Raw genomic sequence first — 18,474 nt, forward strand, 5'->3', positions numbered from 1 at the left:
AGCGTGTAGCAATGCCTTTGAGAGCATTAAATCCTACTTGATGAAGCCTCCAGTTTTGGCAGCTCCTATACTTGGAAAGCCGTTGATACTATACATTTCGGCACATGAAAGGTCTGTTGGAGCACTGTTGGCCCAAGAAAACAGTGAGGGGAAAGAAAACTCTCTTTACTACTTGAGCAGGATGATGACACCTAACGAGTTGAATTATTCGCCAATTGAAAAGTTGTGTTTGGCGCTAGTCTTCTCAATTCAAAAGTTGAAGCACTACTTTCAAGCTCATGTTGTCCGTCTTGTTTCTAAAGCAAATCCCATCAAGTTCGTGATGTCAAAACCTGTTCTAGTGATCGACTAGCGAGATGGTACCTCCAATTTCAACAATTCGAGATTTTGTACATCCCTCAAAAGGCTGTAAAAGGACAAGCATTGGCAAACTTCTTGGCAGATCATCCGATACCTGATGACTGAGAGCTAACTGATGAACTACCTGATGAGGACGCAATGGTCGTTGAAATTCAACCTCCATGGAAGATGTACTTTGATGGTGCTACGCATCGTGGGGGAGCCGGGGCTGGCGTAGTATTTGTCACTCCCCAAGGTAATGTCTTGCCCTACTCCTTCACCTTGACACAACTCTGTTCCAACAATGTTGCTAAGTATCAAGCATTAATACTTGGGCTTGAAATGGCCGTTGATATGAAGCAATTGCAATTGCAAGTCTTTGGTGACTCCCAGTTAGTGGTCAATCAGCTTTTGGGTAGTTACGAGGTTAAGAAGCCTGAACTACGCCCATATCATGATTGCGCTAAAAAGTTGATGGGGTGGCTCGGTGATGTGACTATTCAGCATGTGCCAAGGAAAGAAAATAAGAAGGCTGATGCTTTAGCTGCCCTAGCTTCATCTTTAACCCTTCCTGATCAAGCGCAAGTTACTGTTTGCCAAAAATGGGTAGTACCGCTGCCAAATGAGGCTGAAGGTGAAGAAAATGAACTCAAGCATCTTGTCACTGTTTCTGAAGTTGAGAAAGAAGAATGGCGACAACCCATTATCGACTACTTATGCTATGGGATACTTCCAGAAAATTCGCGGAGAAGAACTGAAATCCGCCGTCGTGCACCTTGCTTCCTTTACTACAAAGATACCCTATACAGAAGATCGTTCGAGGGAGTACTCTTGCGATGCTTAGGGGAAGATGAAGCATTCCAAGCTTTGCAAGAAGTGTATTCTGGGGTATGTGGGTCACACCGGTCTGGACCAAAGCTCCACTTCCATATAAAAAGGATAGGATATTATTGGCCAACGATGGTAAAAGATTGCTTGGACTATGCTCGAAGATGCAAGGCTTGTCAATTCCATGCGAATTTTATTCATCAACCTCCTGAAGTGTTGCACCCGACTGTTGCATCCTGGCCATTTGACGCTTGGGGATTGGATGTTGTTGGACCACTGCCAAAGTCCTCTGGTGGGCACCTATACATCTTGGTTACAACTGACTACTTCTCAAAATGGGCTGAAGTTGTTGCTCTTAAGGAAGTAAAGAAGGAAAATGTTGCAAGTTTCATCCGAGTAAACATTATTTATCGCTTTGGCATTCCTCGTTACATAATAACGGATAATGGAAAGCCATTCGATAATAGGTTGATGTACAAGATTTGTGATCTCTTTGGCTTCAAGCAACGTAACTCTTCGATGTACAATGCTGCCGCCAATGCTCTAGCTGAGGCATTCAACAAAACTCTATGCAACTTGTTAAAGAAAGTCGTCTCCAAATCCAAACGAGATTGGAATGACTGTATGGAAGAAGCTCTATGGGCATATAGGACGACTCACCGCACGCCAACACAGGTGACTCCTTATTCACTCGTTTATGGAGTCGAAGCCGTCTTGCCACTTGAGCGTCAAATACCTTCGTTACGACTGGCTATTCAAGAAGGGATCACTGATGAAGAAAATGCTCGACTTCAATTAGTAGAGTTGGAGTCCCTTGATGAGAAGAGGTTGGAAGCTCAACAGAGTCTTGAATGTTATCAAGCTCGATTGTCTCGTGCCTTCAATAAAAAAGTTCGCCCGAGATCCTTTCAAGTAGGAGATCAAGTCCTTGCCGTACGAAGACCCATAATTACTTCTCATAAACCTGTAGGGAAGTTCACTTCAAAATGGGATGGGTCATATGTCGTACAAGAAGCTTACTCAAGTGGGGCTTACAAGTTGGTTGATGTAGATGGCATGAGAATTGGCCCTATCAATGGCAAGTTTTTAAAGAAGTATTATCCGTGAAGTTTCAACGCTCCTCGACGTACGAGCCTAAACTGCAAGTCATGACGCTCCCTGACGCACGAGCCTAAACTGCATGTTGCTACACTCCTGGCCCGCATGAGTCTAAACTGTGTACGGCCCCCCTTATTAAAAAAAAAAAAAAGCCCGCTAGGTTGAAAATCTCGAAAGAGGCGGCCTAGGCAAAAGTTAGGGCGTAAAAAAAAGAGTCCGCTAGGTTGAAAACTTCGAAAGAGGCGGCCTAGGCAAAAGTTAGGACATAAAAAAAAATCACCCAGTCTGAACTACGGTATGACTTGATCCTCTTTGCCGAGGTACGTAGGCAGCTTAGTGTTTCATTCTAAGTTCAGTCGCATAAGTTCAAAAGATACATATTGCCCCAATTGTTGTTCGAATGAAGTACGAAGGAATGTAAGATCAAGCTGAAATGCCATCCTCTTGTTGAACTTTGATCTCATTTGATTTAAAGGGGGAAACCCTCCATGGTAAATTGATATCTTCAATGGGCCGATTTTAGAAGGATGTCAAGTATTTGTATTGAAGTCCAGGGATTCTTATGTCTTCAGGTTCTCCAAACCTTCAAGTTTGTTGGTCTCCAAGTCCGCCCTCTGCCTTAAAAAAAAGAGGAAGAGAAGAGAGGCGTCAAAAGGAAACACAGGTATAAGGTAAAGATTGCTTGGCACAACGTTTCAAATTCGGTGAGACTTGAACCCAAGATATTTGCGAGAATATAGCTCTTAAATTTTGATTGATGGCAAGTAAGACATCTTCCGATCTTGAGGCTTCTATACCAAGATATGTATTTTTTGGGGAGACTGCGCAAATCTGGAATTGATAGCGTGGTGCAATATAAAGTTGATTTCAAAATATTATCTGGGACAATTCTGAAGTTGTTTGATTGAGAATTTTGGATATATTCTAGATCTTGAAGTCTAGTTTTCTTGAAATCAAACGGTTTGCAATTTCGATATTTCTACATTGAGATATGAATTTTTTTGGTGAGATTGCGCAAATCTGAAATTTTCAACATGGTGAAATCTGAAGTTGGTTTCAAAATATTATCCGGCGCGATTCTGAAGGTCTTTGATTCTAAGTATTGGATATATTTTAGATATTGAAGTAATCAAACGGTTCATTATTTGGACTCTCCCACGACAAGATATGAATGTTTTGTTACTAGCAGTTAAAGCTGAAAATTATGCGACTAAGATAAAAGTCGGACAATGTAAAGCAAAAGAGAAGCTGAAATATTTAAGCCCTCGAACTCTCTAAGTTGAAGTCTTCAAGTCCGTCGGTATTCAAGTTGAAGTCTCCAAGTTGAAATCTTCAACTCCGTCGGTCTTCAGTTGAAATCTTCAAATTTGCTGATCTTCAAGTTGAAATATTTAAGCCCTCCAAGTCTCAAAGTTGAAGTCTTCAAGTTCGTCGGTCTTCAAGTTTCAGTCTTCAAATTCGCCGGTCTTAAAGTTGAAATATTTAAGCCCTCCAAGTTGAAGTCTTCAAGTCCTTCGGTCTTCAAATTTCAGTCTTCAAATTCACCGATCTTAAAGTTGAATTGTTTGAGCCCTCCGAATCTTCGAGTTGAAGTCTGCAAAGTCTGCCAAATCTTCAAAGTTTTCCAAGTGTTCAAGTCGATGTCGTCTTCGAGTTGAAGATTTATAACTTTCCAATCTTAAGGTGGACATATAAGTCCCTTTGCACCTTAAGTTGGCCTCTTTGCGGGTTTGTCCTTAAAAGGAACTATAACTTTCCAATCTTAAGGTGGATATATGAGTCCCTTTGCACCTTAAGTTGGCCTCGCCGATAGTCGGATCATTTTGAGAGTAATCTCTCCGATAGTCGGATCATTTTGAGAGTAATCTCTCCGATAGTCGGGTCGTTTTGAGAGTAATCTCTCCGATAGTCGGGTCATTTTGAGAGTAATCTCTCCGATAGTCGGGCCACATTGAGAGTAATCTCTCCAATAGTCGGGTCACATTGAGAGTAATCTCTCCAATAGTCGGGCCACATTGAGAGTAATCTCTCCAATAGTCGGGCCACATTGAGAGTAATCTGTCCGATAGTCGGGCCGTTTTGAGAGTAATCTCTCCGATAGTCGGGTCATTTTAAGAGTAATCTCTTCGATAGTCGGGTCATTTTGAGAGTAATCTCTCCGATAGTCGGGTCATTTTGAGAGTAATCTCTCCGATAGTCGGGTCATTTTGAGAGTAATCTCTCCAATAGTCGGGCCACATTGAGAGTAATCTCTCCGATAGTCGGGCCGTTTTGTGAGTAATCTCTCCGATAGTCGAGCCACATTGAGAGTAATCTCTCCGATAATCGGGCAAGGATGAGTACTCATCTCCTCACACCCCAAGATTGTCTTCTTCATGCATGGATCATCACTGCAGATGACAGTAACATCGATAAACTGAAACATTAAAATGATTTTAGTAATGAGTTCATCGGTACAATCAGGTCATATCCTATGTGTTATCTTTTTTTTTTTTTGTTCCTTTTATAACTAAGAAACCAGTTCATATCCTATATGTTGAACGGTTTTAATGGAAAACGATGAATAGACAACAAATTATTCCTGCATATATAAGAATGAGTCCGTTACAACCTCAGCACATATATCCATTTATTATACATACAGTATACAAGAGGCATCTGCTAGCAGTCGCACAAAAAGTTCAGACCATGTGAAAGAAGTTTCATATGAAGGATGCATAAGCCTTGGAACATAAAAGTATAATAGAAAAAGAAACAAGAAAAATCATATATGGGATGCAATGGAATCAGGTACTTAAACATATTGATATAAGTGGGCAGTAAAAAGAAAAAGGATCTGAAGGGAGTGTCGGCAGAGTTTTAAGAAACCAAAGTCCTTGTATCTTCTCTTCTTATCCTCTCATCGTGCATATATTGATAGTATTGTTAAATTGATAGTATGTATTTTACAAGTAGATGACCGTAGATATATAACCAATTAGGATAAAAAGAACATGAAACACAGAAAGACCAAAGTATAATAAAACTTTAGTTTTTATACTATATTTTTGGCGAAACGTAAACTAAAAAATATTTATAGTTTCGGCGAAAACTAAAAAAAAAAAAAAAGGGAGCACTTGATGGGTATGCTCCCTTTATTTTTTATTGTTTGTGTTGGATTAGGACTTGTTCTCTCCGTTTTCCTTTCAATTTCGGCTTCGGCTTCGGCTTCCTATTCCCTAAAGGCATTAAAAGTAGTACGGGTCGGGTTTGGCTATGCTCCAGCGTGTCCTTCACAATTTCTAGGGTTAAGGCCTCATTTGTTTACCGTATTTATGACAATAATTGGAAAAGATATTTTTAAAAAATCTACTTTTAGTTACTGAGTTTATTCTTTTTTGAATGTCTTTATCAATTGTTAAACCTACTAGAACATGATTATTTTCTGTTTCTTTAAACAACAATCTTTTTAATTTTTCCCCCTTTTCTGTCTGACTTTTACAATTCGAGGATTTTATTATAACAATAATGTGTGACGCGTAATTGTTACATTGAAAAGTGAGTTCAAAGGTATATATAGAACCATTATTATAAGACAAAATTAAAATTATTTCTTCTTGCATATCTGCTATAAAAATCAGCTATATTTTTATCACCTTTATATTCAAATCCAAATTTAAGCTCAAAAACAAGAAATGATAGTTATATTGTAAACTAGAGAATTTATCCGCGCTTCGCAGTCATTAAAATAAAATAAAATATGGATAAATAATTGTAGTTATAATGTAAATTAACAACTAAATAATGTATATTCTTTGATCAATACAAAAAATTTCTTCATCTATGAAACTAAATTTAGATAATAACAAGATAATATATGCTTAAGGAACACCAAAATATTAACTATTGATATTGTTTATGCTATACCGAGAAAAAGTGAAGTATTAATGTTATTTAAGACATTGGACACTTGTTATTGAATAATCATATAGTATTTGTTACAATTCCGCTGGATGAAGACGAGAGGAGAATTGGAGAACTGCAAGTTCTGTTGGTGGAATTGAACTTTAAATTAAATTGATATTCCACCATGTACTTGTTGCATTTAGAAAGTAAACAATGGTCTACTTATATTGCTCAAATTGCACATGCAATCTCGTGTCCACCTCTTTTATTCATGATCTGCCATTTAGTTAATTTCCAGTTAAAATTTCAATACATCATTTTTTTTCCGGCGTGGGAAGGTTTTCCGATGATGAATTTCCCCCCCCCCCCCAAATCTGAGTGTATTTTGATTTGCTTATGAATAGATCTTTTTGAGAGTTTAATTTGTGTGTGGAAAGAAAAAATGGAAGAAAAACGGTTAGACAAAGTCGCCGGTGAATGAATATCCGCCGGAATTAGAGAAGAAACGAAAAAAAAGGTAAAAGAAAAAAGACAAAGAAAAAGGAAAAGGAAAAGGAAAAGGAAAAAAAAAAGTAAGAAAAAATGATAAAAAAGAATAAAAAATAATCTGAAAATCGTTTTTTCTTGCTTCCCACTCTCCTTTGGGAGAGTGAAATACACACACTCTGCCGCGTCAGCGTTAAGGGTGCAAATAATTTCATTTAAAATAAGTTTAGGGGGTAATAGGATTCCCGCAAAGAAAAAGTGTGTAGTTGGGAATCCGGGTATAGGTCGGGGGTACTTATGCATTTTCCCAAATAATAAAGTAAAACAAAGATATGGAAAATGAGTTTTCATAAATAATTATTGGCCAAAACTGGTAAGACCAGCAGATGAAGACAGGAAGTGAAAGATTGTTAGGTCAATGTGACTCTACTGCTACAATTTAGTAAGATAACATGTGGCCGGTTTACGTGAACCAAATAGCCTTTGTCCAGACTGTATATGTATTAAGAAATTCACTAAATATCTATAAATATTTGACTACGAACTCACTTATTATTGTAATTAACTTGACGTCGCTGTAGGAACCCATAAACTCAAAATCCTCGATCCGCTCTGATTACTTCTGGTCTTCATTGCAGTTATACATTCTCAGTCAAGCATATACACAGAAGATGTCACTCTATAAGCGCGAAAACACTTCAGAACATTTAGCAGCGGCAGCCAAGCCACTAACGATAGCCCCTTCGACATTTGGACTAACACAAAAGTCTCCGCATATTGCTAGCCTTTTCTTCGCGTCCCAAAGGCATTTCTCATCTCCTGCTATGCTTGTAGCTGGGAATGCACTGCCCCTGAGATATTCATATGCAATAGCAGTATAATTATGATATGAAATACAGTACAATATAAAAACGAAAAAAACTGTGCGCACCTTGAGAGGAGCGAGAAGAAAGGATGGTGTCTTTATAATTCTATCTTTTTTCTCTGAGGGCAGAATAGAGAATTTTATAGAACTAGTCGAAGCAGCAATTCTACATTTTCGAGGAATGCATGTCTAAGAACTTCAAACAACAGCACGACTATACAACTCCCGGCTGAGATTTATTTCATGCGTAATAAGGTTCCAAGACATAATATCAGCTCAAAGATGCATAATTGCCTCTCAACAATGATGAAAGCTATAATTATCATGTACTTCTTTTGGATAATGGTCATGTCCGGGATATCTTGAGCGTACATCTACTATTCCATCGGGTACATACATCCTCCCACTAATACAGTTTATACAAATACCGGATATCTCAGCCTGCAAGGCTTAAACAAAAGGGAAGATATCACCTAACATTGTATCTACTGGAATTCGGAACCGAGTCACCTATGGTCTTAAATCCAGCTTTATCGACCAGGCCACACCCTTGGGTGAAGAACAAAGAAATTTATAGTATCATGGCATTTGGACTAAGTAATCAGAATTCCTGAAAAAGGATTGCATGCAGTAAACGAAATCTGAAACTAAAACTGAGCAGTTGTATATGTTAGATACCAACCATCGATGAGCTTTCTTAAAAAAAGCCTGAGGTATATTGAGCTTTGTGCTTTGAAATTCTTGAAATAGTTCTTCAGCTACTTTTGTTAATGTTGCACTCGAAGGCTTCTGAAGTCCTGTCTTGGCAATAACATCCCGAGCATACTCCGCAGTTGAGTGCAACACCCAGCATTCACTTCATTGGGAGAAAGAAAAGCGCAATATGATCAAAAACAGCACTAGTATATATAGGTGGAAATATCATGCTCGAGTTTCTGTTTGTTGTCGTCAGTCACAATATTGTTCTTCTCATTAACAACATAAACAGATACCTATTATGTGAGCGCCCTGGTTTGCTGCTGTCACAGTGTGCCCAACGTAGAACTTCTGAATTCTTGATCGAGAAGCCTCTTATTGGTATCTCAAATATGATAGAAAGAAAGACATATTCCATCAGAAATTCTTGTCAACAGTGTCAGTTCAACTAGTTGAGGCTAAGTAAAAAAAATCAGTTTTATATTTCGATCGAGTGATGGCCCCTCAATTAAATGCCTGTTCTATAACCATTTTAGCATACTCAGAACAAGCAATGAAGTATAATATCAGACTTATTTTAGAGTTAGCTGAATCTAAACATAAATGAGTAAGGGGCAAGGAAAAGCGTATTGAAGGGGAGCCTTGGCGTAGCTGGTAAAGTTGCTGCCATGTGACCAGAAGGTCACAGGTTCGGGCCGTGGAAACAGCCGCTTGCAGAAATGCAGGGTAAGGCTCCGTACAATATACCCTTGTGGTCGGTCCTTCCCCGGACCCCGCGCATAGCGGGAGCTTAGTGCACCGGGCTGCCCTTTTTTTTTCTACTAAAGGAAATGAAATCCAGGGGCAGAGCATATCATACCTTAGACAAAGGCTCTTCAAACGCCAGCATGAGAGCAAAGCGCGGACTAACAGGAATTTCTGTCATCTTCAACGGTATTTCCGGAAATTTGCCCATGTCTACATGAAAGGAGCTAAGACCTTAATAAATAACCTTGCTAACATGTCTTGATTGAAAGAAGGTTACATTTCTTATACTGGAAAAGGAATTAGTCATGATCCAATAATAGTCCGCTCAAATGCAAATCTTGTTAAGTTATCAAGAAACACCAGCATTTAAAATATAAAAATAAAAAAGTGATCAATGAACGAAAAACCAGTCAGTCTGACATAAATATATGTCAAAAATATATGAGCGTAACATATACACAACAGATAGCACACTGAAGAGTTTTGCATGACAACACAACAGCAAGGAGTAAAATATGCATGAACATAAACAGACTCAGTTAAATACAATCGTCATTAAGTAAAGCCTGGTATTATTCCTTCTTTCTGGATCTCATTGACCAAATATATTTAGATAATCAATTAAATTTATCTTGAGCCGAGGGTCGATTGGAAACAGCCTCTCTACCTGCACAAGGTAAGGGTAAGGTCTGCATATACACTACCCTTGCCAAACCCCACTTGTGGGATTACACTGGGTATATTATTGTTGTTGTTGTTGGACCTGAATCATTAAAATATGGAACATCCACTAGCGTATTTTAAAAACATGAATAAATAACTGAGCAACTGGCTGGAAGTTCATGACATATCTCACAACAGCAACTACTACATATTTTATTATGTGGATCTTAAATAATGCAACTGCAATCAACTAACCCTTGAATCAAACCAATGAAATTATAAACCAACAAAAGAATGTAGGTAGAGATATGTCTTACCAATAGGCATAGGTTTTCCTGTTACATTAGTGAACTTGGGTGAAAATGTACTCTTGTCCGATGTCACGACACCCTTAAAATAACCAAGACTTTCGCCATCTAAACCCATCAATGACCATGAATCGTCATTTTCCAACCACTCCAACCTCCCAACGCCTACCCCGAACCTACTTTGAACTCCTACAGAATTCAAATAGAAAAATAGTAAATTCGGTAGGTGGTAGTTAGTGAAAGCACTTCAAAGAAGAAATCCAGCAATATCAGTGACATACCGGGCTCCTGGCATAATGATTTACAAATTGAATTCATTCCTGGAACACCGACATATTTCTTGTCCGAACTTTCCTGAATTAAAATAAGAGTAAGAGAAAGAGAAATCAGAACCAGTAAAACCTTATTATTATGTGCATGTCAACCCTGTGGCTATGTACTATTATTAAATTGCTATGGCTTTAGAGCTCAAATTTTCAGTAGAGGAAAGGAAACACATTTGCTTTTATGATTTTCAGTAGTAGCTTGAGTCAATACATATCAAATGTTCTTTCTTTATCTCAATGATCTTACATTTGATCATTTATTTGGAATTTCCCAAGATAAACTGCTGACAAATCTTGAATAATCCCTTAGTTATGACATGTTTGAAAGTTCAATCCAGTGTTAAATAAATGTATAGACCTATAGCCATCCACATGAACAGTCAAAGAGAATCAAATCTTTTTATTTTCTATCTTTTTTATCTTAAAATATTACCAATGTGAACACAACCTCACCAACCTATCAAAATCTTTTTTTTAAAATAAAAAAAGAGTAAAAGAAAGCAGACAAACCCACTAAATTAGTAACAACAATTAAACACGAGCTACAAAGAAATAGTCCTGAATGTATAGAAAATGACAATGGTCAGAGATATTCTAGTAGGAACAATAGATTTAAAAAAAAAAAAAAAAAAAGCAGCCCGGTGCACGAAACATTCTCGCGTTCACGCGGGGTCTGGGGAAGGGACGCACCCCAAAGGGTATGATGTAGGTGACATCCCGCGTTCACGCAGGGTCCGAGGAAGGGCCGCACCCCTTGTGATGTACGTAGGCAACATCCCGTGTTCACACAGGGTTGGGGGAAGGGTCGCACCTCAAGGGGTATGACGTAGGCAGCATCCCGCGTTCACGTAGGGTCCGGGGAAGGACCGCAGCCCAAGGGGCATAATGTAGGCAACATCCTGCTTTCATGCAGGATCTAGGAAAGAGCCGCACCCTCTTGGGTATGACGTAGGCAGCATCCGCATTCACGCAGGGTCCGGGGAATGGCCGCAGCCCAAGGGGTATAACGTAGGCAGCATCCCGCGTTCACGCAGGGTCCGGGGAACGGCCGCAGTCCAAGGGGCATAATGTAGGCAACATTCCGCGTTCATGCAAGATTCGGGAAAGAGCCGATCCGAAGGGTATGATGTAGGCAGTCTGCCTTAATACAAGTATCACTACATATATTCTAGCAGGAATAACACATAAAGAAGACTAATAATAATACTGGAAATTTGTGGAACCTCTTCAATATCAAGAAATTGCTTAGAAGCAAAATCAAAAGTAGCAAATTTTTCTTTCCACTCAGCAACAACTCCTCTTGATTGCCATTCACTAATAAGTCTCAGCACATCAGGATTACTAGCAGTGAAATAAGGAGCACCATGATCAAAATACAGCTCCCTCCCATCTTCTGCCTTTTCCCTAATTAAAGATCAAATTTTTACAAAAACCCCATTACATTAATTCATGATAAAAGTTAAAAAAAATTACTGGTAATTACTCCTTCGTCCTTAACCAGAGATCTCAGGTTCGAGCTCGAGGTATGGAGTCGCGTTTGTTATGGAGTCCAATCCCAATACGGGTACCGGACACCGGGAGGAAAAAAAAGAAAGAAAAGGTATTACCTTCTTTGAGACATGCGGCCACCTGGACCTCTAGCAGACTCAAAAAGGGTAACTGAAATTCCATTCTTGGCCAAAGTTGATGCACAAACAGCTCCTGAAACTGAAAAAAGAAACCCCTTTTGGTTAGTTTTGTAATCAAAATTTTCACAATTTTGGACAAGAATTGAATATCAGTAGTATTTGCTTGCTTACTTCCACTACCAATGACTGCAACTTTGGCAGCAACACTTGTCATGATTATAGCAATGGAAAAGAAATGATTGAAAAAAAATTGGCAAAATTTGATATATTGGAATTAAAGTAGAAGTGATTGAAAAAAGTAGGAGTTGTTATTTATCCACATACATCTTTAGGAAAAAGAAAGTTTTGTGCTTTAAATGCTACCCAACAAAAGTAATGTTAACTTGTTTGATATTTATGGGTCAAAATAGCACGGGCTAGCCGATTTTCGGATTGGTAATTGAAAAATAGTTAGCGTTTGTAAAGTCATTGAAAAATAGTTACTGTTTTGCTGCAACACGAAAAGTTCAAGCATAATATACTGGAGATTGGAGCACATGTTTATGAACTTCCAGCATATTATGTTGGAACTCCAACACATTATGAAATATGCTGGAAGTTCACATGTAAAAAATTCGAACTCCAGCACATTATGCTAGAATATTTTCTTGATCTTGAACAATGTTTTTGTTCAGACTTATCTTTACATGAAAGTGATTAAATTTCAATTACTTTTGAAACTGTGACTATTTTTAATTACCACTTATAAATCTGGCTATTTTTTTATTTCTCCATATTTACGGCTATGGTGGGGTTGTATTAAAATCTTGAACCAAATTCTTTTAAAGATTGTAGCTTTTCATTACTAAGTTAGGTGATAGTAGTATTAGGCTTCATTCTCTTTATAGTTTTGTGAAATCCAAAGGCTTCCCTCTTGGAAAATTCCTAGTTTCCCCTTCTTGACATGGTGTACTAATATTGGCTATATACTTCCTCTGTCCTAATTTATGTGACGGTTATCGGATTTTGAAAGCTAAAAAATTAGGAAAGGCCCTTTGTATAGAGTTCGAACCACTTCTGGCGTGACAGACCAGCACTCTATTTGATCGTAATTTTTTCATATGCCTTTTAAATATTTTAAATTATTAATTATTGCAACTTATAGTATTTTTTACATAATTTCAAGTATATAACTTTTATGTCGAAAAACTTAAAAATTCTATATTTAAATATAGGGGTGGGGATTTGGGCAGTTCGGATTAGATGTAAAAATTTCGGTTTAGATTTTCGATTTTCGGATTGAAGAAATGGCAATCCATGTAAGCTCGGATTGGATTGATTTTTGAAGTTCAATTTCGGATTAATCGGTTTTGATATTTTGGATTTTCGGTTTTGAGCTTATAATTTTTTTTTTTACAAAAATAAATATCCAAATGAAGTACTCGTGTTAAATTGCCTGAAAAGTTCCTCATTCTCACCGCAATCATCCAAATACAGTATTCTTAACGAAATTATTATCAAGAAAATAGACATTAATACGGCCGATAAGAAGTAGCAATAGTAAAACCATATCCAAATATAAATTATTCTGACAGTAACTTAGTAATTAATATTGAATATATGAGATAATATACAATGTTTGGGGTATTTAACTTATTACTATTGGCATATGGATAATTGACTAAATATAAATTACAAATATTTCGAATTTTCGAATATCCAAAAATTAGAAGTGCCAAATCCAATATCTAATCCGAAATTCAAAATTTCAAAAATTAAATCCAAAATTCAAACCAAAAATCCAAAAAACTTCGGATTTTGGGTTTGACCAAATTATGTTCACCCCTATTTAAATACACGGTCGAAATTAAGAAATTTAAATCACGAAAAATAAAAAGTATCACATATATTAGGATAGAGGGAATATAATTCGGCGAATAACTAGGTTTACCATCAAAGACAGTGCAAACATCTTTGCATATGGTTACTTCAATATAGATATGATACCACTGCACACAAGAATTATTATTTTTTATGACCGTCGTATTCAGGTTAAATTGTGTCCACCTTGATTAATTTTACGGGAGAAATTTAAAAATAGCCAGATTTACAACTGGTCGTTCAAAAATAGCCCAATTTCAAAAGTAATCGAAATTTAGCCACTTTTCATGTAAAGATAAATCTGAGCAAAAACACTGTTCAAACCCGGAAAATACGCCAGTATATTATACTGGAGTTCCAGCATAAGTATGCTTGAACTCCAGCATATTATACTGGAGTTCCAGGATATGTATGCTGGAACTCCAGCATAATATGATGGAGTTTCAGCATAAGTACACTAGAACTCCAGCATAATATACTGGAGTTCCAGCAAGTATAATTGTCCGGTATAATATACTGGAGTTTGGAGCACCGGTGCTCCAGTCTCCAGTATATTATCAGCAAAGTATACTGGTCCAGCATAATTTGCTGGAGTTCATACACAGGTGCACCTAACTCCAGTATATTATGCTGGACTGGTCTCTGTTGCAGCAAAATAATGGCTATTTTGTATTGACTTCGTAAACGTTGGCTATTTTTGAATGACCAGTCCGAAAACTGGCTATACCATGCTATTTTTACAAAATTTACGGGTACTTCTATATCCACTAACAAAAATACCAGGTGACTTTGCACAAATAAAAGAAATTACTTAATAATTTTATCGTTGCAGAAACACAATAAATCTATATCCATGTTACATTATAAGGACTAAGGGCTCGTTCGGTACGAGAGATAAAGAATAATTAATTACGAAATTAAATTTGAAATGAATCTATTTTACGTTTGGTTGAGATAAAATTGCGATAAAACTAATCCGGTGATAATTATTCCAAGATTGTAATGTTACTTTTTTCCCTATAAAAAAGTGGGATAACAATTCCGGTATAATTAATCATGCGATAACTAATATGGTATTTGCCAAATGCCAAACATGTCAAATTATCTATAGGCTAAAATCAAACTTTTATGGCACTTGACATTGCTGCAATCAATTGTAGTTTAAAAAAGTGTAAATAGTAACCTAATGTGTAAGAAAGAATTAATAAAAGTAATGAAAGGCTGCTATTATTACTACTATTAGTAGAAAAGAATATAGGATTATTTAACTCCCAATATTTTGAATCAAGTTGCCTACTTTTGAAGTTTATAAGCTCAAATTCCTAAGGTGACATAGAATTTCTTTTGTGGTAGGCATGTTTGACTTTGCTCTATATTCTTTTAGACTAAACACAACCTATAATTCTTGTTTATATACTTTTATTATGTGATTCTGGCTAATTAATATTCTACGTATCTCGCAAAATGATGTGAAATATAACACCAAGATGATAAAATTTAACTTTTTTTAATATATACTCATTTTTATATATACTCTTTGTCTCTTTGTAATAATGGTAGCATCACTTCTCCAAAAATGTATTAAACAACCATATTCAATATTAGAATAAAACGTTAAGATTCATTTTAGGGAACAAGAGATTGATGATAAGAAAAAAATCTAACTCACCCCAATTCACGACTATTCTTCAGGAACGAAAGGGCCGTTCGAATTTCTTTCGTCGAAAAATTATACTGTATATGTAATGTCAAATTACATTTCTCGAATGATACTCAATCAGAATTTTATGATAAGCTCTTTTATTTTTTTAAAAAAAATTCAGAAATTCCTTTTAACTATTTCTTAAACAATTTTTTGTTTGAGTGATTGACCTTGAGTTTGGGGTAGGTCAAGGTGTGCCCCGGGTGTTTAACGGGTGGGCCGGGCCGGGCTGGGTAGGGATTTTTTGTACCCGTACGGGTTATGGTCCGGGCCGATTACGGGTTGGGGCTTACCGGGTTTAACGGGTTCAGGTTCATCCGGATAAAAATTGAACCGTAAGGGTTACGGGTTAAGGGGGCCGGACCGGGCCGGGTTTAGTGTTTTTTTTTTTTGTACTTTGTATAACTATTGTAAGTTATATTAATACTTTGTATTAATCTAAAGAATACAAGGAAGATGGAAAAAAATTGCACTTATAAATTGCAAGTGCTACATTTATTTCAAAATTCGAACTTCCAAATTGAAAGGTTTACATTTAACAAGTAACAACAAGTAAATTAACCAAAAAAGAGTAAATTCAAAGGTTTTGCATTGCCCTAGTAAGTTCTTCATAATCAATATGAACTGAGTGACCTTCTTCTGGAGTGTTAAATTCGGACGGGTTACCATGTGTTAATATATCTCCAAGTTCCTCGTCTTCTGGGCTATCAACATCTTCACGTCCTTGATTTCTTCGTCCCGATCTAGTCCAATTTAACATACTAAAACTTCCAAAGCATTGCTTCCCAATGAGTGACGGATGTCTCCAAGTTGTTGTCTTGCTTGGCTAAATGCACTCTCTGCTGCAACAGTCGAAATTGGCACATTCAGCACGTCCCAAGCCATAGCGAAAAGAACAGGAAATTGCTTTCCATTCTCATGCCACCATCCCAACGGTGAAAATTCCTTTGTGCGAGGCTCTTTTTGCTTCTGCAAGTAGAATTGAAGTTCATCAATGTTCCTGCTACTGGTTTGAGTGTTAGAAAATGTAGAAACAATATTAAAACTATCAAGGCCTTCTTCATCATCCACAGCAGCAGAAGTGGTACAGTGCATAGTGGGATTAACATTGCCTACACTGCGAGCATCATCATCAATTACATTTGCATAATAATTATGTAATTGTTGTAAATACTCATTTAGCTTGTTCATACAATTATATAAATCTGGGTTTTCAGTTGGTCCAATCTCCATATAAGTATATAAAGCATTCATTAATTGGTGACAATCAGACATCTTAATAGGATGATTTAAAACAGCACCAATTAAGTAAATCGGAGGAATTGGAAAGAAATATTTTTTGAATTTTGCTTGCATTTTTTCCGCAACATCCCTGTGTTTTTCTTTCTTCTTAAATTCAAAGAGTAGAAAAGAAATTTCAGCTATATGTACTAAAGTCATAGTAACAGTAGGGTAATATGCTCCAGAAAACTCAACAGTAGCTGTATAAAATTTATGTAAAAATTTAACAACATCATTAATGACCTCCCAAGTAGTAGTTGTTAACATACGGTTTGGATCAGTACAATGCGCATTAGCAACTTCAGTTATTGGGAATCTATATTTGTAGCAATATTTTAAAAATATATATGTATAATTCCATCTAGTAACAATTTCGTCTGGCATGAATCTGGGTTTAAGGTTATACTGGACACACTTATTCTTAAATTCCTTTATTCTAGATTGTCTATTATTTCTTTGAATAACACCAACTGCTCTTCTAACATGAGTAAGCTCAGTTGAAAATAAATCAAGGCCACTTTTAACAATTAAATTATAAATATGACATGCACACCTAACATGAAAAATTTTATCAAGAGGTAGTTGCAAATGCAGTTTTAATATTGAAATTGCGGCATTATTGTTAGAAGCTTTATCAAAAGACATACACAATACTTTTTGCTTGAGATTATAAAATTCAACAACTTCACAAATAGTACTACTTATAAACGCAGCAATATGACTTTGATCTTCATCATATTTAAAAGCGATAATACGTTTTTGCATACAAGTAGTATCATCTATCCAATGACATGTAATTGTCAAATAATCATTTCCATTAACAGCATGGCCAATATCAGAAGTTAGAGAAACTCTACAAGGAAGGTGGCTAAACAAATAACGTATGTATGTTTAATATTGTCCATGAAGTCTAAAGATATCAGGTGTACAAGTACTTCTAGGGATACCTTTAAATAAAGGATTGTAAATCCTTTGAATATACATAATAAGATATGACGAAGAAGCAAAAGAAAAAGGTAGACAACCTAAAGCAATCATTTTTGCTAACTCCTCACGATCCTTCATTTTATCATATTTAATTAATCCTCCAGTAGTAGGGTTAATAGTTGTTTGATTTTCATCACTATCAGAGCCTCATTCTATGGGATGTGCAATTCCCATATGTCTACTAAGCGTTCCAGTCCCCCCTAAATTTCCTCCAGTCAAATGTTTAAAATCATCTTTACAAAGTTTGCATCTAACTCTATCAGTACCTTCAATTATTCCAAAAAAATTCCAAACCTTACTTCTTTTTCTACGATTAGTAGTCGGAGCCACAGGTGGTCTACTACTAGTGCCACGACCACCACCCCTTGTAGCAACTCCAACACTACCAACTCCAGCACTAGTAGGTGTAGCTGGTATCTCATCTTCCATTCCTAATTCATTATCTTCTATTCCATAATCTTCTTGTAATTGTTCATAATCTATATTATCATTAGGCGATGTTTCGGAAACATGTGTATATGGGGTACTATTACTACCAGATGCTGAAGAACTACCTCTTTTTTTATTTCTCCTACCAGTAACTTTTCTACATGCTCTTTTAGCAGCATTCAACATATTGTAAAAATTAAAGTATAAGCTAAAATTAAATATGCAATTAAAATATTAAATAAGAGAAAGAGTTGGAGGGAGTGCACCGAATTCGACAATAAATTGAGCACTTGATTATGCAATTCCGATGTTACCACGAACAAACATCAAGCAAGTATTTCAATTT

The 18,474-nt window shown here is 36.6% G+C and overlaps 1 protein-coding gene across 1 annotated transcript; it reads right to left on the reverse strand.

Moving 5' to 3' along the window:
* On the reverse strand, positions 6,968-12,217 carry LOC109230856 (renalase). The gene is made up of 9 exons (XM_019396315.1): positions 12,041-12,217; positions 11,849-11,948; positions 11,465-11,645; positions 10,197-10,269; positions 9,925-10,104; positions 9,057-9,154; positions 8,494-8,582; positions 8,184-8,357; positions 6,968-7,487 (listed from the first exon to the last, which is right to left on the reverse strand). The coding sequence occupies exons 1-9, from the start codon at positions 12,081-12,083 to the stop codon at positions 7,316-7,318; spliced, it is 1,110 nt and encodes a 369-aa protein (XP_019251860.1). The 5' UTR covers positions 12,084-12,217; the 3' UTR covers positions 6,968-7,315.

This window comes from Nicotiana attenuata, chromosome 8 (genome assembly GCF_001879085.1).
Source record: "Nicotiana attenuata strain UT chromosome 8, NIATTr2, whole genome shotgun sequence".
In the NCBI taxonomy this organism is placed as follows: domain Eukaryota; kingdom Viridiplantae; phylum Streptophyta; class Magnoliopsida; order Solanales; family Solanaceae; genus Nicotiana; species Nicotiana attenuata.